This window comes from Vanacampus margaritifer, chromosome 2, assembly GCF_051991255.1.
Source record: "Vanacampus margaritifer isolate UIUO_Vmar chromosome 2, RoL_Vmar_1.0, whole genome shotgun sequence".
Lineage (NCBI taxonomy): Eukaryota > Metazoa > Chordata > Actinopteri > Syngnathiformes > Syngnathidae > Vanacampus > Vanacampus margaritifer.
In genome coordinates, this window is record NC_135433.1 from 41036777 (window position 1) to 41063190 (window position 26414).

A 26414-nucleotide genomic window follows, 5' to 3' on the forward strand; every position below is an offset into this window, starting at 1 on the left:
ACATTAGCATTAGCTCGTGACTTTTGGGGAAAATTCAGCCCCCAAAGCCAGTTTCATGTAGCAACGTGAAATTTAAATGCAATTTCGATTTTTAGTAGACTGACAAAAATGTCACAAGAAGAAGCCATGTCCGAAAATACACGAGAACTAGAGCAGATATTTTAGTGTCTTTTTTGGCCATTTCAAGGGGTCCTTCAAAGATTAACTCGTCTAAGAGATTTTTGCCCCAGTTTCTACAAAATTAGAACCATGTACACTAGACAGATAGGGGATACTAAATTGCCATGAATTAGATTTTTATCATTGTGTTTAGGTGGCTCATGGGAACGAAGTTTGACGATTTTCCATAGGACACAGAACATTAGCATTAGCTTATGATTTTTTGAGGAAATTCGAATGGCACGTCTGCCATTTTTATTCAAAGCAGTCATAATTTTGGTCATTTTTTAGGGGGCCCTTAAAGACAGACTTGTCCTAATAATTAGATTATTATCTAATCAGAAACACGGTGACGCTTGATTGCTAAGTGCTAGAGTTTGTCATTTCATGTAGGCGGAGCATAGCTCGATATTAAATGGCTTGCTGTTTAACACAAAACTATAGCACTTGGGAAGAGGGGTAATTCTCAATGCAATTTTATATTATTTATTTATATTTATATTATTTATTTACATACATACATAGTTTTTTTTTACTCTCTGGAAGTTTGCCCCCCCTCCTTTAAAATTTCACTTTGTTCACCACCCATGCCATACACCACTGTCAACTAATTAGAATGTTCTACTTTTTGTGCCGCAGCGGCACAACGGCGACGCCCATTTGTTCCCATTAAATGAAAAATGTGTTTGGTGCGCAGCAACGCCGCGCGCCCCCGGGTGTTTTGTTCCCCAATCCATCACGCCACGCCACATATACCCCTCACCTAACAAAGCCTTTATGCACCGGCCATATTCTCCCACTGACTTCTTTTGTGCTGACTAATGCGGCAAACAAATAAGAAAGTAAAAGGTAAAAAAAAAAAAAAAGCTCATTTTAGGAAGGAGGGCTCGTAAAAAACGCAGGTGCGTGCTACGCTGACAAACAATTAACGCTGTGACTAAATGTCGGCGGGCGGGATGAAGCGGACTTCGCTTTCAATTATACTCCCGGTGTAGTTGCTTGTCACATCCTATCGATTAGAAATGTTTTGTTCATTAGCGATGACTTTATTGATCGTAGGGATACGGCCAACAAGTCCTCGCAAAAAGAATTAGCAAGGACGACAAGAGGTGTTTTGTTCAGGGGTAAAAAAGGTTCAAAATGGCAACCAAGTAACTTGGATAGAATATTATTGAAAATCAATTGGGTTCTCGATGTGGACATTCAGAGATCAGTGGGAAATTGGTGACATTAATACACATAATATACAGTGAGCCCTCTCTTTTCGCAGGGCTTAGGGACCAAGCATAGCATAGCTATAAAATACTTTCATAATTTTAGAATGACTTATTCCCTGCCAGTCGTTTTCAAAATAGAGTTCTCATTCTTTAGTAATCAGCAGTCGATCATGGGTTGATCTGAGTTTTTTGTGTGAAAAGAAACATATCAAACAGATCGGTGACGTTGATGCTAATATATATATTTTTAAGCTTTTGTGGCACCTCAAACTCTAAAACAAAAACATCCAAGGAATTTTTACAGCAATATACGCTGACTCAAGGCTTGAGTAAAATTGAACATGATGGGCTTTTCCACATAGCGCATAACTCCATGAACTGTCATTTTTCTCACAATTGTGACACACTTTCAATTACCTATTGTGACACATACTTTGTTTACACCATAAATATACATAATATGTTTGAGTGTGAGTTGCCTAAACTTGTTTGACTTCCATCGTGTCAACGCGACGAGCCAAGATTCACCCGCTAATCTTAATCTTCTACTCAAACACTGTGCTAATCTAAAAAAACAAAACAAAACACTACCATTTTAATGGGGTATATGTTGGTTATTAAACCTAGTGGTTTCAAACCTAAATTTCATAGACAAGCTGGACGAGATCCTCTGCCACGCCCACTCATTGAAAAACCTATTTGACGAATATATTCGTCAGTGGCAGCAAACAGTTGGATTCCATTTGACGAACACAGACATCCACGAGCCTCAATGCGTTTTGAATCTTGCTTAAACATGAGTAGGAATGAACAATAATACCCTCAAATACTAAATCTTATCTTGACCTCAATTACCTTAGCCATCTTAATGTACATTTAATTTCAATAGCGTGTTTACAGTCATGCTCATAAGTTTACATTCCTTGGCAGAATTTATGAAATACGGACAATTTGGGGCAAAATATGACTAATGACTGAACAGGGACAATGTCATTATTTTCTGCATTGCTATGTTTTCTTTGATGATTGTGCTAATCTAAAATGCCGTATAGTTTCACTGGATCCCATTAGAATAAAATAAATGTGTTCTCCTGATCATGACACCTTCAAAATTATGTATGTAACGTATGAGAACAACTGCAATTACTGTTCAGTGGTAAAGTGATATAAATACTTTCTTCTTCTTCTTTCATCTTTTTCTTGCCTGGCTACCATCAATAACAAGAGCTATTATTGCTTACCTAAATCCTCTAAACCGCCACCACATTCAAGACCAAGGCAGCCGCCATCCATTGGCATTTTATTGAGAGAACATATTTGTCCAACTCTAAGGCTGACAAAAAAGCAAAAAAAAAAGTACTTTCAAAATGTCCAAGAGGAGTTTTATCTTTGAAGGGCTTCTGGGAATGAATGGCCAAACTGAGAATAAAATGGCCTTTTCAAACCTTTAAATGTGTTTTCAGGACTGGCTTTTTGAGACTTTTGGAGGTCTACTCATGTCTGGTATTAAATTTCATGTTGTCAAATGGCCTAAATTTTAAGAACATTCATTAGCGTTTCATGCTTAATGGCGACTCATTGAACTTTGCCACCATTCTCTGTCCAGGACTATTGACGAAAACGCAAATTCTTCAGTAGTTGGCGACTTGGCGTCACCCGTAGAATATGAACACATGTCCCCTTTGAGCTGCGTATATATGGGGACCCTAAATTGGGCAAAAGTGACAAAGCATTTGGATGGCAAGAAAACCGAAGGAACAAGGATGCCGGCACATTATGCTGTCACGTCGTAAAATTTCGACAAAGGAACTAGGAATAACTTTGAACAGGTAAAACAATTCTGATCATTTTTTGAGGGGCTTTTTCTAAAGTCCCCTACCATCAGCACACATTTTGGCGTTGACAAAAAAGTAAACTTCATGATAATCGTTTGAGAAAAGAGCACTTTAGGACTTGATTTCAATGTCCATGCATTGCCTTTGATGGGAACGTTGCCCCTGCCAACATGGCCGTCAGTTAGCCGGGCTGCTTCAATGCACTGGCGTATGTACATATCTGTGATATCACTCATCTGTTCAGTATGCAAGCTTCAAATTTGGTAGCACATGGAGAAAATTCCCCCCATTTTTTTTTTTGTGAAGGACCTGTGGAAGCAGCCACAATTTGACTAAAATTGATAATTCAAACAACAATCAGAGACTTCTGTTGTTTGAGTGTTTTTTCTTGAGACTTTTTGGTAGCTCCCATCATGAAAGACACCCCTACCAAATGTCATGCTCTTGATTAAAACTGGCTTACTAGAGTTTTATGGCGAGCAATGAGTGCTTCCAATGCTGAAACAAAAAAAAAAAAGTGTTTTAAACAAAATGTTACCTCCGCTCTGTAGTGTCTAAAGGATATTTTTGCAGTTTGTCACTTTTACTCATGACTGCCACCTCTGGCCCAGAGCGTAACTGCAGCATCTGTGTCAGGCTCGTTCATGGTGGCCGTGCGAGTACGTGCACGACGTGCACGATCTTAAAGCGACATCCACAGTTGACAAAGGAAGATATGACTTCAAAATGAGGTAAGAAAAACTCCGCCCCGCCCCGCCCCGCCCCTCCCCTCCCCAAAGAAACTATGGAGTGTGCAGGGTCCCCACACTATCCTATAAAGGGAAAATAAAAGCTGATAGGCGCAGTCAGAGTAAAACAGTCAGGGCTCTTCGTACTCATCTGGGGATTGGTGGAGCATCCATGATGTAGAAAAACCTTTAATATTTAAAAAAAATTAACGGCACAATACATTTTTTTTTCTGTATTTGTTTATTTATTATTATTATTTTTTAAAGTTTTTGTTTGTTTGTTTGTTTTACCCAAAGAGTGTTTTTTATCCAGAAAAATAATAGATTATAAAAAAAAATCTATATCTACATAATGCATTATGATGTATTTATATTATTTATTGTATTTAATTTTTTATTATTTCAGATTTCTGTTTGATCTATTTTCTTAATTTCTCTTTTTTTTTTTAAATAAACATGCACATTTTGCAATAAGGACCTCATATACTGTACAAGGGTGCACGGAAACCCTCCAGGGGGAACACACCAGTAAAAGGGTAACGGTGGTCTCATCTATTTGCATCTTTTGCTTGTTTACAAAAACAAGAGGTGAAACATGCAGATTTTCTGTCTAAAATTCCAATTTTACCATCTTTTGCGGGGGGAAAAGTAAATTTGTGGGTCGCCTTGGCAACTTCTCCATCCTCTTTCATGTCCAAAAAATAGTAGGCGGTTGCTTCTACTTGGCCGCGGGACAACAAAGTGTTCTAAAACATGCTGCTAAATTGCGTTCAAATAATAATCCAAACAGTCATCACCATTAAGTGGGATTACGTCTGATTTATGAGGTCATCTTTTTACCGAATTAGTCACGTTAGCAGGATTAGCAGGGAGAAAAAAACTGAGCTGTCATCGTGTGTTTTGAGACCACCACACTTATTTTTACTCTATAATTACAAGTCAATCGGCATTAAAAAAAACAAAAAAAAACAGGGTTCCCATCATCTTTGAAAGTTACAAAACATTTTTTTTATATTCCAGAGCAGATATCAGGCGGCGATGATCCGTAACGCGAGGTCAACGGAAGTTGTCGGGGGCAGAAACAAAACATTTGACCGCTGAGTCAAGATGTTTTTTTTCCCACCTCGTGGTTTGCGTCACGCCGAAGAGGAAAGTCATTTTTTTTGACCCCGAGCATAAAGCTTGTAAGTATTTTAAGCTTTTTTTTTGTACTGGTACGCCAACTGAGGTTCTCCTGAAACCAAATAGACTTTTTTTTTTAAACCACGCAGCTGAGAGGAAAATACTTTGATCCGCCAAAGCGCAGCAGGATTTGAAGCGTGGAAAAAAGAAGTCAAGAGAATATTGACGGCAAAATGTCTGTAGTGTTACGTTTTGGAAGGGAATTACTTCATCTTGTTATTTTGACACTTTGATGTTTTCGTTTTGACATATCAGTGAGAACAGCTCTATCGTTCCCTCAAGTACGAAATATTAGGTCTGTCTTATTTTTCATATACAGTATAGGAAACATTTGGAAGAACACTTTTTTTTTCAAACACAATTTGGGGGAATTTTGTGTAAAATTTCTTGGCACAATTTACATTAACCCATTTTGGGATATGGTGATAACATTTTGTAGCATTTTGTTTTGTCCAACTATGATCATTAACAGCTCATATGTGCCTTTAAATATGTGGTATTAAGATTTTTTTTTTTAATGAAAAAAAATCCACAATATTTCTTTGAATTTGTCAATCTGGGAAATTTTGTGTACAATTTTAAGAGATTTATTTCTTTTAATTTAATCAATTTTGGAATATGAATGTGACGTTACAAAATCAGTTTTAAACAACACTCATGCATATACCTACCAAATGCACTATGGAAAAAAAGATTACGTGTTTCGTCCCCATCGTTACTTATGAAACAAGACCTATTTTTGTTTCTTAGTGATTCACGACTAATCCTATCAGCTACATTTTTAAACAGTACATTACCTATTTTTGCTCCAATCAATTTTGCTCATGACTATGCCAGCCACATAGCATTTAAAAAACAAAGGTTAACTACTTTAACTTCGTTACCATGACTATGCCAGCCACATACCGTTTTAAACAAGACGTTACCGATTTTTGCTTTGTTGCACTCATGACTATGCCAGCTACATAGCCTTTTAAAACAAAAGGTTACTTATTCTTGCGTTGCCGTTCTCATGACAATGTCAGCCACATACCCCTTTTGCTTCATCACACTCACAACTATGCCTGCCACAAACAGTGTTATCTAGTTTTGCTTCATTGTGCTCATGACTAGTCCTACTACTAAAAGTTGTTACCTATTCTTGTTCCTTCGTGTTCATGATTAATCTTGTCAACTAAATATTTTGTTACCTATTTTTGCTTCATCGTTATCATGACTTTGCCTGCTACATAGCCTTTCAGATAAGATGTTACATATTTTTGTTCCTTAGTGTTCATGACTAATCCTGTCAGCTAATTTTTTTAACAAGACATAACCTATTTTTGTTCCATTGTGTTCATGACTATGCCAGCCACATAACATTTTAAATGAGATGTTACCTATCTGCTAGACACCTTTTTAAGTTATTTGCTCCCAAAAAACGTTCTATTTTAAATATCGCCATGATCCCCAAAAACATATTTATACGTTTTTAATGTTTTTGTTTTTTTTTAATGCTAGAGCATACAGAAGTCTTCGATGCAGCCTCTGAACTGAAGAGAATGCATAAAACAATGGTAGTTATTACAAAAAACGACCAACAGGTGACAGCTGAGTATAAGAGATCAACTAGGGCCATGTTGCAAAAAGCTCTTTTCCCCAGTGTTTTAAACAGATTTGTGAATAATGATGAAACGTAGCCATATTCTAATGCTAACTACTGCACAACGGAAACATATACAAATAAACCTTTTTTCCTGATGAAAGAAGAGACTCTAATGCTTCTTTTGGTAGGTTCCATGTTTTTATTTCAATAGAGCACAATATTCTGTGGGCCTTCAAAATCAGTCAAAATCCAGTCAAACAGCCGGGAGCGAAGGGGGTTGCTTCCGTGAAAATGGCTGAGAGTGAATGAGTTAAAAAGACATCGCCTATTTTTGCTCCATCGTGCTCATGACTATACCACCTTCGCACCGGTTTAATGTGTCACGTTAGCCATCGTTCAAGAGTTCCCCATGTCCCACTTGGCCTTGTCCACATGATGACAACCTGGGACGATAATTCTGCCATTTCGGCCTCAAGTGTGGCCATTAATCCCCATTATGCTGCATTTGGCACATGGAAGGATGTCACTAAATGATCCATGGCGCTCTCACGCGGTACAACTAATACACTCCTCACAGCTCTTAGCCTTTCATTCTTCTCAATTACCACTCGCCTCTTCTTCTTTTACGCGCGCACGCGCTCACACTTCCATCTTGCTATCTAAATCTGCTTTCCCGATTTCGGTCTCCATTTCATCAGCTTTTCCTAGCTTCTCGCTAACTCCTCTCCTGTTGCGCTCTCCAGTCGCTCCTACTTAAAAACCGAACCCGTCCACCCCCCGTGGATTCATCTGACACCGTCCCCATTCACCCGCTGTACACCCACACCACCTCCCATCTAGTCAGCTGCAAAGCCACCTTGCCTCTGCTTCTTCTTCTGTGGTGGCTTTAATTCCCTCTCATCCTCACCACACACACACACACAACACTCACACCATTTATTCACAAACACACACACGTGCGCTACCCATTTATTCTCAACAACACATTTCTTTTTGTCACATACAGTCATTCGCTATCTTCTCTCTATATCTCACTCACTCTCTCTCTCTCCCTCTCTCTCTCACACACGCATGCACGCACACTTCACATATTCACAATCACACACACTTCTCATCACATACCGTCATTCACCATCTCTCTTGCTCACACGCACACACAGTCACACATCATTTATTCGCAAACACACACTATTTTCTCTTCACATACACACGCTGTCTTTCGCTATCTTCTCCCTTACACACACAAACACGCACGTGTCATTGTTTCTTCATGCAGAATCCTGAGCAAGCATACACACGCACACACTTTCTTACTTTACACACACAGGCTGTCACTCGGGGACTACACACATACGCAAATACACACACACACACACACATGCTGTCATTCGCTCCTCGAGAAGCCACACATGCATGCTTTCTCGTCACTAACACAAACGCACACACACACTCTCCGTCACACTTCATCTTTACACACACAGACAGACACACGCTCACATGCTGTCACGTTCTATCTTCAAGTAGACACATACACACACATGTGGACACAGTCACACGCCATCTTCACGTCAATAGCGTGATGCGCGCGCACACGCATACACATACTTTAAGTTTTTACACATAGACGCAATTATCCAACAAACCAGCTGACAGCTATACATTGACATTAACTAATTGACCAACAACTCAGATAAGCACCTAATGAACCAACCAACCAACCGGCTAGCTAACCTAGTAAATACATAACTCCTAAATTAGTTAACAAACCAATTAACTGATCAATGACTAACAGACAAATGACACAAATACGTAAGTAGGAAAGTAACTAATTGGCTAGCTAAATGTTTCAGTGCTAAGAGGAAATATATATATATATAATCTCTTCTGATCCTCCTCCACTGTCCTCAATTCTTTTTTCAATGTGATCAATAATGACTTTAACTAACTAACTAACTAACTAACTAACTAACTAACTAACTAACTAACTAACTAACTAACTAACTAGAGTACTTAATAAGGTAACAGAGTAACAAGCAAATTAACTAACTGACTAACCAACTAACTAACAAACTAACTAACTAACTAACTAACTAACTAGAGTACTTAATAAGGTAACAGAGTAACAAGCAACTAACTAACTAACTAACGTACTTAATGGGGTGACAGAGTAACAAGCAAATTAACTAACTAACTAACTAACTAACTAACTAACTAACTAACTAACTAACTGACTAACTGTTACCTGATCAATGACCAGCTGACCAACTAGCAGCTATAGAGAGAAATGAATGAAAAAAGTAATAAACTAGGGAACAAATCCTCTTTCTGATATTGGCTCTAAAAACGCCAAATGTAGTGTAGGACTGGGCATCGCCTTGTCTACCCTATCTCATAATAAGTCAAACAGACGAGTCCGACACATTTGAATGTAGAAAACTTTCACAGATTTGGGGGAGAATAAACTCCCCCCAAAAATCCAATTTGTCGAAGTAGAAGCGTGAGCGAGGGCTCTTCCATCTCTCTTTCGCTAGCTCCTTCGCTCGCTATATCGACTTTGTTGCAGCGCGAAGAGAAAGAATAGATAATCTGTCCTCAGGCAGGCTGCGCCTCCTCCTCCTCTACTTTGTGTCCTCACTCCATTCTTTTTTGATTCATTCTGATCCATAATTACACCAAACATTGCCAAAGCATTAGGACGCAACAAATAACGGCCATTGCTTCATACATACAAATGCAATCATGAAAGCACTTTGAACGTGTGTGACAGCAAAAGATGCATAGTCATCAAATAACCATGAATACAGAGGACACGCCAGAGCAGCAGGTGGAGTTATAACCCTCAAAAAGTAAACAACCAATACCAGTACCAATTTCTGTGGCGATAAGTTTTGCAATGACTAACTGACCAACCAAATGACAAATAACCAATTGACCAGTTAACCAACCAACTAGACTGACTGACTGACCAACTAACAGGCCTATGCACCAACCAATCAACTAACTAACTAACTAACTAACAAATAACTGATGTTAGATGAACTGCCTGATTAAATCATTATTGCTAAGTAACTAAGTAAATTAAATTTACAATAAATGTATTTTAATTAATTAATTAATTAATTTATTTATTTTTAAACATGGTGCTCATTAAAAAAAGACAACTAAACCTTTATCTACTAATACTTTTTAATAACAATAAATATTACATTATTTTGACAACATTTGTTTTTAATCAAATATATGATTTTGATTTTGTCAGGTTTTTCAATGAAATTATTAAAAAAAAAAATTATATTACTTTTTCTGAAAAAAAAATACTTTTTTTCGCATGAAAAAATATGTCCTGATTATTTTTTTTAAATGATATTATTCTCATAATCTTATAACATATAGAATAAACCATTGTTTTTGTTTATAAAATTAATATTTTCTCAAAAATAAATATAAAAATAAATAAATGTGAGCACACTGTAGCAGACCGGCCTATGTGGACATTCTGGAGAGGCTGACAGCAAGCGAGGCAGGTCAAAAGCCACATGGCTGCAATTTGTCGAAATATAAGACAGCCGAATAGAAAGTCAGTTCATTTGTCTTCTCCTGACGTCTCCTTGCCAACCATTTCCCGCCGTTTATCAGTCACGGGGGGGTCCGACCTCGTCCCTTCGTCCCTTCATCCCTTCATCCCGACATCCGCACGGCTTCTTATTGCCGGTTCGGGATGCTTATCCCGACTATATCCTCTTTTGCAAAAGCCGCTGGGTTGCTGTCACTTGCATCTCAAAAGCAAAAATACAGCACACCAGCTGGGCACACATTGTGTAAACCACACAAAAACTAACTAGCTAACTAACCACTAATTGCAAACCCGGAAAAACAACAACCAACAAATAAGTGGCCAACTAACTAACTAACTAACTAACTAACTAACTAAGTAACTAACGCTAGTAACTAGTCAAGTTCATATTTTTTTTTATGATCGATCAATTGTTTAAATAACTTTTCCAATTTCTGTTGTCCTCCATGATAGCAGCCTGTTTATCATTTTGTTGAATCATTTGCTTTTACTTTGACAAACAATTATCCACATTTTTGCCAATTTTCTGACATGTTAGGGACCAAACTAGTGACTGAATCTCAATTTATTTGTGTGTCTTTTCTTTTAGCCCTTGACATGACATAAGAGATTCAAAAAGTTTACCTCAAGAAAAAAAAGTTCTGTTCCATCTTTCTCATCAAAGTTAAGCAATTAAGAAAAAGCATTCACTCGCAGAAAGTGAAGGTGTAAATCACACACACAAGCTCACACTGAGACATGTGCGCACAGGCGGAAATATGGCAAGGATGTGCGCACACACACACACACACAATTCCCACCTTCGAGTTCCAGGTCCCCGCGGAACCATCGCAGCCTGGCGGGGGGCTTGCTGCCCGTGCTGGTGCAGGTCAGGGTGAGCGTGCCGCCCTCCTGCACGGGATTCTCCAGGCCGGAGATGTGAGGCTTACCCGGGACGCCTGACGACAAACAAACAAAATCAGAACGTGTCACGTGATAACAATGCTAAATGTTTTTTTGTTTTAAGCTGTAGTGACTGATGTGCAACACTACAATCGAGACTGACTGTACGTGCCAAGAAGAAGGCGTTATTTTTTCTATACGTGTGTATAGTAGTGACTGATGTGCCAGTTAATAAGCACCGTGTTCGTCACAATGCAACAGTAAGTAAAGGTTAGCTTGTGTGTGTGTGTGTGTGTGTGTATGCGTGTACAAGTGTGTGTGAGACGATTCTCCGTTACGAGCAATAAAGTACGCTGGCACTTTATTGACTGGATTGTGGGCTAATCATCTTTGTGGTGCCATACACACACACACACACACACGCCTTTCAAGTATGGATTTGTCTGGTGCTCTTTTTGGCTGTCAAGTGTGGCCATATTTCCTGCATTTATTATTATTTTTTGCGCCTTTGAAGGTGTTTGTGTCTTTAAAGGAATGCTGTGCCCTATTTCTCCAGGAAATAAATGAGTAATTAACAAGCAAATTAAATGCTCGCTTTGTGGCTTTTGAGTCCAAATGGATTTTGGGGGGGTTGATTTTTGTTTTTTTGGCAGTGGTGAGTGTTGGGTTGTCGGTCAAGCGGGACGGGCCCGCCCCCGCCCCCGCCCTGCCTGGTCTGAATGTTTATTTTTGTCAGTTGGAAGTTAATTAAAAGCAGCAGCTCGCGGGAGCTCTCGAAATGTCAGCGAGAGGTGGGAGGTGATCACGGTCAAAAAAGGACAAAATAGTCTGCCTCGTTTTTTCATGTTGATTTTGGAAAAGGGAAAATATTAGGAGAATCAAGCATTTTCTTTTAGAAAAAGGATTGACATAAAATTAGTAGTATTTCTTCTTTTTCTTAAAAATAACCCTTTTTAAAGTCTGATATCTGGATTTATTTCACAGTATCGGTGCTCACGATAGCGGCCAATACTAGTATCGGCCGCCCTGTTGTGGCCGTTTTAAGATCAGGAAGTAGAAATTAGAAAAATAGAAAATTGCCATTAAATGTATGCAATTTTAAGCAAAAATGCTATTTTGCTATATTTGGTTCTTTCTTAAAAGTTATCTGTCATTCTTTTTGTTTGGAAATGTTATGTATCAAAAGAAATAGTGGCATCAGTATCGACTATATGATTAGAGCCAGACGATTATGGGAAAAATGATCATCATGATTATTTTGATTGAGATTGAAATCATGAATAAAAAAACGATTATTCATTGATTTTAAAATGGTAATATTTTTCTCAACTACTAAAACTCAACTACTCAAAACTATGATCATAGCCTTACACCCATTCATCCCTTTACGTTGAACACTTTTGAGCACTATACTTTTTGTCAACCTTATAAATATCAAATTCAAGCCTCTTGCATTTTCATTCTTCATTTTCAAACTTAAGCATTACATTACCCTCTTTATCATATTTATTTTATCATGTGTTATTTTCACAAGTCACAGGAATTGTATTTTATGCCATGTCGTCAAAATGTGTGTTGGTATGAACAAAAAAAAGTATTGGATATATTTGTATCATTCCATTTTGAGGAAAAGAAAATTCTGTGAATCTTTAAAGTCAATTAAAAAAAGTTTAAAAAAAAATACTGTATTCTAAAACAGTAATTGCAAAACAATTACTGGGTGTTCCTGCGCGTTTTGGCCTCTTAGGGGCAGTGTGGTGCTGTGCATCCATAGTATACACGCTTATAATGAGAACAGAAGAAAGTTGCGATTGAATTCTATTAAAATAACTCATTTTTAACAAATTGGGAAGAATGTGTGCCTTTGGGTAGTGTTATCTTACTGTGGGTATGTGTTTCCACAACATTTGTGTGTGAATATTCGTTATTTGAAGCACTATTACTCCCTAAAGTTGATGCTAACTTCCGGTTAGCATTTGAATGAGATCCGCTATTGTGCCAAAGTAGTTACCCCACAAAAAAATTGGTATCCCCTGCCGCGGGATCTTATAACTTTTACCACATGAAAGTGGCAATTCCTTGTTCCTAACCATAACCTTAAACATGTGGAAGAAAACCAAACAAACATTAACATTCCTCAGTCCTTTGAGCTTTTCTATGTATGCTGAGATTTCCTACTGCGTCATTAAATGCACCCAGAGTCCATTGCAGAATACTAACGTGCTCTTGCTATTCTTTTGTTTATCTGCGATAAATACTGTATACTTTTGCTTGTTACAAAACCTTGTTTCTAAAACTCAAAAACACCTATGTCTTCTTCATGCGTTTATTGAAAACATGCATACCCGCAGCAGGGGAAACAAATTTTTTGGGGGGTAACTACTTTGGCACATGAATACCATGCTCTAGCATTAGCGCTAGGCTAGCGATGTTTTAAAAACGAAGCATGTTTTGTTTTTAAATACACACTGTATGTAATTGTCCTTACCGTTTTTAGTTTTACAGTTAACTCCAATCCGGAGTGTCATTAAATAGTTTAAAGTACGCTTAGGCATGGCAAAATCATACTGATTCGCTTCGGGCTAGCTACAAGCTACATGGTGCATTTAGGTTCCTTTCACAACGTAGGAAACTTGTAAACACGCTGCACATGAATCGTTTTTCGAGAGAAGCCAAAATAGAAATCACAATGACATTTCGGTTAACCATCCATCCCTTTCGGCAACTACGACGGTGTGAAAAGACAAAAAGTGGTATCTAACATCCCTAGGAAAATGCAGTATACTTTGTGCTTTTGTAAATGTTTGTTTTCGTCAGTGCTGGTTTGAAGCCAATTTAAATGGTGGCTCGGGACCAACCCCCCCCCCCCCCCCCCCCCACACACACACACACACACAGACAATATTACAGCCAAGGTGTGTTTGTAAAGCAAAAAAAGAGAGAGAGATTGGCTGGTCACTTTTGTAGTAATTGTGCTTTCTTTTTTTATCTTGTGTGTAATTGACAGCAGTTGTGGATTTTGCCTTGCATACATTTTTCATCACTCTAGAGAAGCATTCAAATTTTATAAAATGTCAAAACTCAGCGAGCCACTCGGGAACATAGGCAGGAGAAATGAAGTGTGGCAACACAACATTTGTGTGTGCGTACGTGCGGGTCATTTTGAAACGTCCGCTGGCTGGGGAACTCGTGCGTGTCCTCGTTAGCCGGTCGTGGAATAATTCATAAATCTTTTATTGTGCTTGTCTGGACAGCCACGTCCGTATGTGGACTATTACGATGCCCTCATTCATATGCAATGCTGCTTCATAGCACACGCACACACATTTACACACACACACAGCATCAAACGCTGCGATATTAAATATTGAGCATGTTATCTTTTGATGTGATCGATACCTCAGTGTAGTTCATAGTCACGTTTGGCAGGCGGGCGACTTGTGACTTTCACAAGGTCACTAAATAATCGTTCCTTCTACTGTGTGATGAACCAACCCACAAGGATTGGTACCAAGACAATTAGAAAAAAAGAATTATTGGGAATAAATGTCTGTTTTACGTGAATTATGTGGTATTTTGGACACACATTTTTTTTTATGAATGACTTTATTTTGGGAAATGTATATGTATGATGAAGTATATATTTTTAAACAAAAATGATAATTTTGTAATTTTTAATTACTTTTTCCTAAAAGGTACTTTTAAATTACAAATTCCAAAAATGCTGTACTTATACTATATTTACCATTTCTACTAAAATAGCTAATAGTTAATAATAATAGCTAATAGTTAATAATAATAATAATAGTTAATAATAAACAAATAAGTAATAAATAAATAAGAAGAAAACAACAACACAATTGATTCTGACAAAAAAAATACTTCTATGAACTCCGCAACACCCTCAAAATTTAGCCCAAAATTTATAAAAGCAAAAGGTTTCTAAACCCCCCCCCCAAACCTTTTTCTAAAACTATATCTTAAAAAAATGAAATAAAATAATACAATTAGTTATTTAAAAAAAAATATATATATATATATATATATATATATATATATATATATATATATATATATATATATATATATATATATATATATATATATATTAGGACTATTAAGATTATTATTTAACATTATTCGTTGTCTGAGAAAAATATATTTTAAAATGTTTTTACTACAGTATATATTGTTTTATAATATTATTTTAATTCATTTTAATAAACTTTTTTTTCTAGAAAGTAGAAGTTATATAATATGCAATAACTTTAGTGTATTGAAATATATTTTATTTTCTAAACCATGTAACCCCCCCCCCGCCCCCTAAAATAATGATAAATTCTAATTTCCCTCACCACATGGGATTAAACAAATTCAAAGAAAAAAAATAGTAATAATAATATTAATTTTGATTCAAAATAAAATTATTGTTTTATAAAACAAATATATCGTATTATATTTTTTTCTTAACTCATTTGCTCCCAAAAACGTTATAAATACGTTCTATTTTAAATATTGCAACAACATATTTATACGTTTTTTATGTATTTTTTAATGCTCGAGCATACAGAAGGCTTTGCAGTCTCTGAACTGAAGAGAATGCTTGAAGCAATGGTATTTATTACAAAAACGGCCAGCAGGTGGTAGCAGAGTATAAGAGATCAACCAGGGCCATGTCGCAAAAAGCTCTTTTCCCCACTGTTGTGAATAATGAGGAAACTTAGCTATATTCTCATGCTAATTGCTGTAAAACGGAAAATACTTTTTCCCTGAGGTTTCATGTTTTTATAGCAATAGAACACAACATTCTGTGGGCCTTGCAAAATCAGTCAAAATCCAGTGAAACAGCCGGGAGCGAAGAAGATCGCTTCAGTGAAAATGGATGGGAGTGAAAGATTATTTTTTTTTCATACACAAAACCAACCAAAACAATGTACGCCATGATTGTATGACGCAGGCCTTACCCAGCACGGTGACGGTGGCGCGCGCGGTGCGCACGGGCATGGTAAAGATGGAGCAGGTGTACTCGCCCTCGTCGGACAGCTGCACCTCAGAGATGATGATGGACAGCTCGGTGGGCGTGGAGCGGTGAAGCTGGATGCGGTTGTCTCGCAGCGCTGCAACAAGAACAGCGGCAACACATTGTGCTTAAATTTCATTCAAGCAACCTCATCAATATTTCACGCCGAACCCACTCCCACTCCCACTGGCTGGCGGGCCGCATTTTTCCTGCTTCTAATTGCTGGATGCCTCCTTTTCTCCCTCTTTGCACATGTGAGCGTTTATGCACAGTCATCAGAGTTTTACACTGCATCCTGTACATCAGCCAACTCTGGCGCACCCCCGGCGGTGCGTGAGCGGCATCCCATCTAATGAGCGTTTTGAATATTTATGCTGAGTCGGGATGTTTTCACACTGTGGTCTGTATATCATTGGATTCCCGAAATGTGGAGTGCGCACCCCCGTGGGGGTGTGTGAGTGGAATGCTATCCTAATAGTAGTTGCCATTTGATTGTTTCTAAAATTTATGCCACGTCGGGATATTTTTATCAAGGATTCCCCAAACTTGAATGTGTACCCCCAGGGCGTGTGTAATCGCCATCCAATCAGACGGTAGCGTGTTTCCAAGACAGTCCCAGCAGTTATACTGAGTCATGATATTTTTACAATGTGGAACACACACCCCCTGGTGTGCTTGAGGGGCCTAATGTAAGGGCTGTTTGAGCATGAATGTTTTTAACATCGACAGTCATAATATTTTTACACACACTATCCGTATGTTGTGTACTGTATGTGTGATCTACAAAATGCGATACGCGCACCCCCAGGAGTGCGCCACCATCATCCAGGGAGATTCTTGACATTCATGCTGGGTCATAATCTCTTTACATTTGTTTCCTGTATATTTGGGATTCCCAAGATGTCATGTGCGCACCCCCACGAGGGCCTGACTGCCATCCAATATAATGGTAGTTTGTAATTATGATTCTTATAAATTTTATGCTGAGTCGTTGTTTTTACAAGTACATATATCCTGTATATCACTGATTAATACATTTTGTTGCGCCCCCCCGGGTATGTGAGGGGCATGATCTCTACCAGCTAGTTAGTACTAATTGTTAATAAGTTGCTAATTGTTAATAACTGCAGCTTGTATTTATGAGTGTTTATACACAAATATTACCAAGCTGTGGTGCGCGGAGCCCAGTGGGTAAGTAAGAACTGTCCAATGCAATGGCTGCTCGCATATGAGGGTTTCCTCACATTTATGCTGAGTCATGATTTTTTCCCCCCCCATGTATTTTGTATATTCCTAAACTATGATGTGCGCACTCCCAGTGGTGCATAATAAAGTATGTGAAATGTTTGTATATGACAGCTGTTAACATTTAGGCAGATTTTATTTTTCCACACTGTATATTGCATATCATCAAACAGTAGTGTGCACACCCCAGGGGCCACATGAGCGCTATATCCAATCTAACGGATACTTTCAACATTTATGCCAAGTTGTGATGTTTTCCCACCATATCCTGTATATCAGTGATTCTCATGCTGCGGTGCGTGCGCACCTGAGTGCCTTCCAATGTAATTGCTGTTTGCAAATGAGTCATGATATTTTTATGCTGTTTTCTGTACATTATCAAACAATGGTGCGTACATCCCTGGGGGTGCATTAGGGCCTTCCTATATAATTGTTGTTTGTTGTACATGAGCATTTCTCACATTTATGCCAAGTGTGTCCCGTATATCAGGGATCCCTCAAGTGTGGTGCGCACACCCCCAGGGGTGCGCCAAATTAAAAATGCATAAACGGGTACAATAAATACACAATAACGATAATTTGCATGACACGCCGCCATTATGAGCTATTTTGACATTTTCTTAAGGGTGAGTTGCAGCAGGGGGGTGCGCCTACTCTGTGGGAGTACAAAGTTTCTGTAAAGGCTTCTGTGCCGAATATGGTGTTATTAATATTGTACTACTTTTATGTGCGCTGCTGTTGGTTATTTGCTGCAATAAAGGGGAGAGGGGAGCTTTACAAAATGGAGATGAAAAGGCCCGTGGAGACGGTGCGCAAAACAGAAGGGAGGGATGACGAACAAAAGAGGGAGGAGGGGAACAATAAGAAAATGATGGGGGAAGGAAAGAGGACGGCAGAGGTGAAATAGGAATATGGAATTAATGATTCTGTGTGTGCGCGTGTGTGTGTGTGTAAAAATGATGTAAGAGGAAGTGAGGAATGCAGGAAGAAAGGGAGGATGAGGATGAGAGGGATGAAGAGTGACACGAGTGGGTGTGTCACCGAGGAGAAATCCTCAGACTATGAGGAAGATGACGATGAAGATGATGATGATGAAATTGGATGAAACTCGATTCCTTGATAGCGATGGATGACCTTTGCTGTGTTTGTATGGTGGGATTGATGCCTGCCTGTCTGTCTGTCTGTCTGTCTCTCTACTTGTCTGCCTTTTTTCCTGTCTTGCCACTTGTATATCTGTCTCTCTCACTCTGTCTGCCTTTGTCTCTATACCCAGCTGTCTGTCGTCTGCATCTCTACCTGTCTTTTTACCCATCTGTCTGTCTGTCTATCCGTCTCTCTCACTGTCTGTCTGCGTGTCCATTGTCTACCTGTCTGTCTCTGTAATGTCCTTATGTCCATCATTCTGTCGGTCAGGCTATTTCAAGCTTTCTGCCTCTCTGCCTTTCTGTCTCTCTACTTATCTGTCTGTCTGCCTGTCTGTCTCCTTCTTTTGTATCTATCTGTCTCTCTTACTATCGGTCTTTCTCTCTACCCCTCTGTCTCTCGTCCTGTATTTTTCTTTTGTATCTGTCTTTCTCCTTGTGTCTATCATTTTCTGTCATTTTCTATCTTAAGCTGTCTGTCTGCCTATTCGTCCGTTTGCATCTCAACCCGTATGTGTCTGTCTGTCAAGTTTCCTTGCTCTTCAACCTTCTGTCTGTCTGTCTTCCTGACTGACCATCTCCCTTTGTACCTTTCTGTTTTTTTGGGGGTCCTTTTGTCCATCATTCTGTCTGTCAGTCTCTATTTTTCAGTCACCCAGTCTGCATTCCTTTCTCTCTACCAGTCTGTCTACCTGTCTGTCTCTCCTTCATTGTAACTGTCTGCCTACATTCCTTATGACTATCATTCTGTATCTCTTTCATCTAAATGTCCTTCAGTCTGCCTGCCTTCAAGTCTTTCTTCTGTTGGGTCTGTCTATCTTCCTGTCTTTCTGCCCACCTGTCTCGCTCTCCGTCACCCTCCTTTCCCGTGTCTACAACCCATCTGTCTCCCTTAAACAGCAAGCCACAGATACACAAGCCTCCTGGTTCGAAATAAAAAACACAAGCGAGCGGTAGCGGTGCTGTTGTCGTTGTCGGGTTTCCACATGAAAGCTCCCTTTGACGTCGCCGGGACAACGTGTTTGTTGATGCGCAGTCGGCCGCTGATGTGACAGGCAGCTAGCGCTCGGCGGCGCGTTAGCTCGGCAGAGTTTGAGAGGGGCCGACATGACACGTAGAAGAAGAGATAGAAGTCGGGATCAGTGCCTTAAATATTCCGCCGCTTTTTTCCCTTGACGTTTTGTTGTTGTTGTTTTCAAAGCGGCGTCACACTTGTCACGCGGCGATATCGCCAAAGGGAATTAATCCTGTACGGCTAACATGCTAATCTGCTAGCGTGTCCTACTTTGTTGTCGCGTTTGCGTCTGGTGTCGTCTGTCACATTTTGGCGGCTCATTGCATCCGAAAAGTGTTTGGGAAAAAAGGTAAACACAAACACGTGCCTGATTCCCAAAGTGCAGCAGATTGAATACAAACGTCATGGTTACATGTTTACAAGGTTCAGTATGAGCATTTCCCTCTGGAACATTATTATCCAAAAACTGAACACACACGAAATAAGGGAACCCAGCATTCACATCTACTAATTAGAAACCCTAACACAGGCTTTAAACCCCAAATTGACTTTAAACCTAAATTTTAAACCCTAAACATGGCCTTGAGACTGCATTTGAAACACTAACACATTCTTTAAAGCCTAGCTTGAAACCTTAACCTAACCGAATTCGGAACCCTAATTTTAAACCTTCACTTAAAACTGTAAACCATAATTTGTAACCTTAACCTTAATTACATGAAACCCTAACCCAGGCTTGAAACCCCAGTTTGAAAACTCTAATATAAAACCTTCACTTAAATCCATAAACCCTCATTTGAAACCCAAACCCTGGCTTGAAACCCTAACCTTTGCATGAAACCCAAAACCTTATTTAAAACCCAAATATAAAAGTAAACCATTGTGAGAAACCTTAGCCTAGGTTGAAACTAAACTTTAAAACCCTAACCCAGGCTTGGAACCCTAATTTGAAGACAAGGTTTGAAACCGTAATTTAAAACACTAATCAGGCTTGAGACTTAGCTGTAAACCATTATTTGGAACCCAAATCTAGGCTTGAAACACTAGTTTCAAACGCTAGACTAAAACTCTCATTGTAGCCCAAATTTGAAAGTCTAACTCGAAACGTAATTTAAATCCCAAATCTTTGCATGTAACCCAAACCCTTGCTTGAAACCCTATTCTGAAGGTCTAACCCTAATAATTTGAATCTAAGTGCTTTATTTGAGTAAATGGTGTAAATCCAGCGTGGCGGTGGGTAAAACCAGTGCTGCCCGGCGGATCTGTGGTCGGGCTGGCTGCACTACTGCGAGTGTTTAAAGCAGACTGAAGTCGGATCCATTCAAAAGCCGCTTCTTTCATTGCTGCAGGTAAAGTGAGCGGGTTTACAGAAGGAGCTGTCGATAATCGGAGCTCAGTGTCCTCAAATTCACCAAAATCGCATAAGAGTAGCGCTCTACCTTGTGCCAATATTTAGACGTGGTCAGAACAGGCATACGTTTAGATCGACTTTCTGTCATTTCCAAGGATGTCCTGCTTGGAGCAGACTGGGGCTGCCAAATTGGAAAACCTCGCGCTTGCACGGAAATCAGGATCCACCGGTATAAGAAAATACAGTGCTGATGTTGATCTTTTTGCATTCACCACTCTTTCTGTTCCCACTTGTTAACCAATCTTTTCTACCCTTTCAGACCATATTTTTCTTTGAGCAAGAATACTATTGGTTGACACATGATGACATCATCAAAGGTCACAAAGTATATTTTTGCCAGGCAAGTTTTCATAACTTTTGAGAAGGCGCTCCGAGATTTACTTGGGGAAATTCTTTGCAGCGCCGCTGACATTTAAAAATGTCACAGCCCGTCTGTGTATTTTTATTTTTTTAGTAGTATGAATGCAGGAGAAAAAAAAAAGCCGACACAAAGCGTCACTATTTTTTGTTTTATATTTTATTTTGGTCCACTTCACTCACTGGTTTTAATATGAAGACACGCTTTTGTCTTTGTTTCACTTTGTGAGCCTCTCACAAACACACACGCGCACACACATACTGTTATTATATCCAACACTACTCTATCTTCATGCCTTATCATTCTGCAAGGTCACTACATTTGTCTTCATGAGAGGCCCTCAGACACACACACACACACACACATACACACACCGTTTCAGTGCCCCCGGACTTTGCACTCTTTTTAATTCTCTGTGGTTGCCTGACATCCCACACATTTGTCATCTTCTGTGATTTCGGGGCTTTTTTTTGTGTTACTTCCTATGTTTCAAAATAAACTGTCAAATGGTTGCACGTGAAGTTGTATGTGTAATAAATAACGGCTTTCCATATTATGTGTGAGGTAGTGATAATTGTATCCGCCGTTTTTAAATTTAGTCTCAGTTTTAGTCCAGTTTCAATCACGCTTGTTAGTTTTTATCATAGTTAGTCAACGTCATCCCATTTTTATGAAGTCTATTTTCAGTCTAGCATTTTAGTCTTTATTTTAGTCAGAGGAAACATCATTTTATTTTATTTATTTAGTCAGGACAATTATTTTATGGTTTTACCGCTGTATATATATATATTTTTTTAGTCAGCAGATAATGTTGAACATTTCGGATCTAAAAAATGTCTCTCATCTTTTTGATTAAAAACAACTTGACACACAATTACAGTATATCAACAAGTGTGCTACTATGGCTCCATGCTACAAGCTAGCAAATTAGCCAGCATTGGTTAGCGGTCTGATTAGCATTATTGTTGCAAGGTAATAACCGTTGGATTAACGTTACGTTATAACTATAATTTACTCTTCTTTTGTTTTTTTACCTTTTACCGTGAATCCACCACCTGTCCGTTCCATGTGTTTGTGCATGTTACACTCGCTAGCTGCAGATTTGAAAAGGGGTGACAGATTAGCAGAGACAAGATTTTCTCGTTTTGTTCATGAACTAAAATGTCCATAGATTTGAGTCCAGTTTTTATTAAGTGAAGTACATTTTCGTCTCGTCTTCATTAGTCGACGAAAATGCATACAGATTTAGTCTCAGACGGTTATTGTTTATTAATGATGGTTTTAGTTTAGTCTAGTTTTCGTTGACGCAATTAACACTAGTGTAAGGCATGACTTATGTTTGATGGACGGATGTTTGGATATAATTTAAACCACAAACTGGTTCCTACTTCTGACCCCAATCTAGCACAAAGCACAGTCCACAGTCTATCTATGCACATTGGTGGAGTTTTCTTTCTTTTGGTATTTTGCTAGACTAGCGCAGATTGAAGAGTGAGTTTGCGCCGTTGTGGGAGGGAACGTAGACAACGGCCCTATGAGATTAAATTCAATACAATTACTGTGAATGTTGTAGTCTAGCAGCAAAGCGTAACCCTTTTTAATGAGTTCATTTTGCAGAGCATTAGTAACCGTGTGTTAAAAATGACTGGCGAATTCATATACAATACTATAAAGCTAATGGCATGTATTACTTAATGTGGACTACGTCAAACCCTAATTCTTACAAATCAGGAATCTGGGGGAAGCCCACGTCTCAGTTTGAATAACAGAAAATAAAAGATGTTTCTTTTCGAACAGTGAGTAACAGTTGAAAGATGAAAGTATACGTCAGCATCAGAGTGTGCACCTTGACTCAAGTGTCAGTCAGTCAGTCAGTAGGCTTTTATCCAGCATCTCAGAGCAGCAAAACGAATAGCACAAGTGGTCAGCTATTCAATAAGACAAAGTGCATGCCCACGGAAGATCTTATTACAGCAACATTCTTCACCAATTCTGACATCACATTTATGTTTTTTTTTTTTTTTTGAAAATCCTACTAAATTAGACGGCATATCGCGAGGTCTAAATGTATACCCTCAATCTCTGACATGCTCTTTCAACTTGAAACGTGGAGTATAAATAATATAAGATGTAAAAATATATAGAGGTTTGGTGTAGGCTCAGCACATCCATATATTCCCTTTCCTCCCGCCTGATTTGCCGCTCTCGCCAGCACGTCTTATTTGCTGTGTGCGAGAGGAGGAAGCACAGGAGGAAGACAAATATTTTCACACTTCAACTCTGGACAAATAGAAGTGAGAGAGACACTTTGGTGGGTGCCATTTCATTTTTTTTGTTTGTTTTATTATGAGCAGGAGAGGTTTTGAAATGGTATGCTTTTGCACATTTGTGGACTCTAACAAGAAAAATACATATATCGGCAAAAAAAGTGGGGGGGGGAATGAGTTCAAAAAAAAAAATCTGTTAGCAAAAATCTCGAAATAATTGATGCTTTCTTATAATTGCCATGTAAAAAAAATAAGTGAGGATTTCTGCGAATAAGCAAGCAAGAGATTATTTTGCCAATAATGGGTGATAGTTTACCCAAAGAAAATCTGCAAATAGGTGAATTTGCACAACAAAAAATTGGCCGATTTTTTTTCATGGTGTTTTGTTTTTCAACAATCAAACACCAACCGATTTTTGTTGATTATTGAAAAAAATTGTCTGTCAAGTGGCACTATTTTTGCAAACATTAAAGGGATACTTGACTCATTGAGCCATTTCAACATTAAGAAGCTAATATTTTGTCTAACATTGATGTGATAACTTCATTATTTTTCTAAAGCAATTAATACCTTTAAAAACAAATTCTGCTACTTGCTGTCGACGGAAGATGACGACCAATCATGGCTCAGTTTGCTGACCAAACCCAGAAAACGTCAGCCATGATTGGTTGTTACCTATTTCCTCAGCACAGGTGATGTCATCTTCAGTCATCAGCAAGTGGAAAAATGTATTTTTAAAGGTATTAATTGTACGTGAAAAATAATTACCATTTAAATATATATTTAAATAATATCAATTAGATACTGGACAAACTTTAACCTTAACTTTTTACTGCTGAAAATGCCTCATAGAGTCAAGTATCCCTTCAAGGGTCCAAAAAAGAAGTGACTTATTCACGTTTTATTGTTTTAACTAATCAGCATTAAATCAGCTAACAGAATTGTATTCTGCCAAATATTGGATTAAAGGCATCACTGTCTTGCTCTATTCCTGTCCTACGAGCTGATCCTGGTTCAGTGGCCGGCGGCTTTGCGCCATCAAACCGTCTCGTCCGATCAAAGGCCGCCGATTGATCGAGGCTCATCAAACACGTGTTAAGTGCGCACCTCTGTCGCCCTTTTTTCCCGCCTGCCGCCTTTTCCTTCCTAATCCTCCTTGTCTGGATGGCTTCCCCACCACCTACACACCTTCAGACGGAATTAAAATGATCATCACCTCGCAAGTGTGCATAATCGATGAAAGGCGGCCAGATGAAGCAAAGTTTGCCCAGGGTGCCGCGAGACGTTGTTCATTATGCGCTCAGCTTGCAAGCCGGCAACGAAGGGAAGAGAGTGGAAATCATTACGTTATCTGCCCACTTTAGATGAACGTCGCAATTTTGTATTTGTATTTTTGGTAGGATTTTTCGCTTTTTATTTTGTGGGTGCGGTGGGTGGGCTTTTCACCCTTTGTAGGATTTATTTTTTTTAATTTCATAATGATTTTGCTTTAATTTATTCAGCAACACTGATACAATATGGTGTCATGTCTCGATGAATGTGGAATTATTATTTTTGGAATCTACTGCATCTTTTTATCCATCCATCCATCATCTATCGCTTATCCGGGGTCGGGTCGCGGGGGCAGCAGCTTTAGCAAGGAAGCCCAGACTTCCCTCTCCCCAGCCACTTCAACCAGCTCCTCCGACGTAGTCTCTCCAGCGGGTCCTGGGTCGTACCCGGGGCCTCCCGTCGGTGGGACATGCCCGGAACACCTCTCCAGGGAGGCGTCCAAGTGCATCTTTTTAATAATGTTATAATGTTAATAATGTCACAAAACAATCACATTTCAGCACTGAGACAGTTTAGTGTCATCTATGTACCGTAAATGTTCGGTTTTCATTGCGCGACGGATGGGAGGTGGAGTGCACCGTGTCATTCAGACTGGTAGACCACGGACTGCTCCAAAGTCGATCACGAAGGGTGTAGAGAAAAAAGAAACGCGGGTTTTGTGTGTGCACGTTATTATCGTAATTTTTTAAAAACGTATTTTAATTAATTAAAGAAAAAAAGTAGGTCATTGTTTTTCGTACCTCACTTTCTGAGCGATCAAATACTGTCTTGAGCTAGCAGTTTAGCTCACTCGTAACGCTCTGCAGTCACAAACCGGAGGGAGCGGGTTCAATCCCTGGCCTCCCCATTAAAAAAAAACACAAAAAACACAAGGTTGAATGCGGAGGCAAGGGTGGGCTTATAACACTATGTTATTATTTATTCAATTGTCAAGTAAGACTTCATAACAGAGTTTTGTTTTTTGTTTTATTTTCTTTCTTTTTTTCCCTTCTGTTTTATTCTATTGACTCATACAGAGGAGGCATATCGTCGCTGCTATGTAAAAACACTTATGTCCATTTTTGTAATTTTGTAATTTTTTTATACATTTTTATGTTTTTGGGATAAAACTGAATGCAGATATCCCAAAAACATAAGAATGTAAAAAACAAAAAGAAAAAATGGACATGTTTTTCACATAGCAGCGGTGATATGTTAAAATAGCTATAATGTACAAAATCTTTTTTGTAGATGAAGATAAAGTCAAAAAACGATCAAGTTTCACCAGTGACATGGTTTAGTGTCATGTCTACATAAATGTGCTGATTTTGTATTTTGATTTTGACCATTTATTTGGGTCTCTTTGGTTTCTTGTTATCTTCTGTCTGATGCGATCATTAAAAAAAAAAAATCACGTTTCAGCAACGATACATCGAATACTGATATGTATATTGTAATATTTGAGTCAATAAAACCAGCTCTT

At 38.7% G+C, this 26414-nt stretch overlaps 1 protein-coding gene across 3 annotated transcripts in view; it reads right to left on the minus strand.

Moving 5' to 3' along the window:
• Positions 1-26414, minus strand: part of cadm3 (cell adhesion molecule 3) — a 120783-nt gene that overhangs the window by 21340 nt on the left and 73029 nt on the right. For all 3 annotated transcript variants that reach the window (XM_077555607.1, XM_077555606.1, XM_077555608.1), the window contains exons 4-5: positions 16127-16279; positions 11081-11218 (exon numbers count right to left, since the gene is read on the minus strand). In XM_077555607.1, the coding sequence (XP_077411733.1) occupies positions 11081-11218; positions 16127-16279 (291 nt within the window). The remainder of the gene's footprint in view (positions 1-11080; positions 11219-16126; positions 16280-26414) is intronic.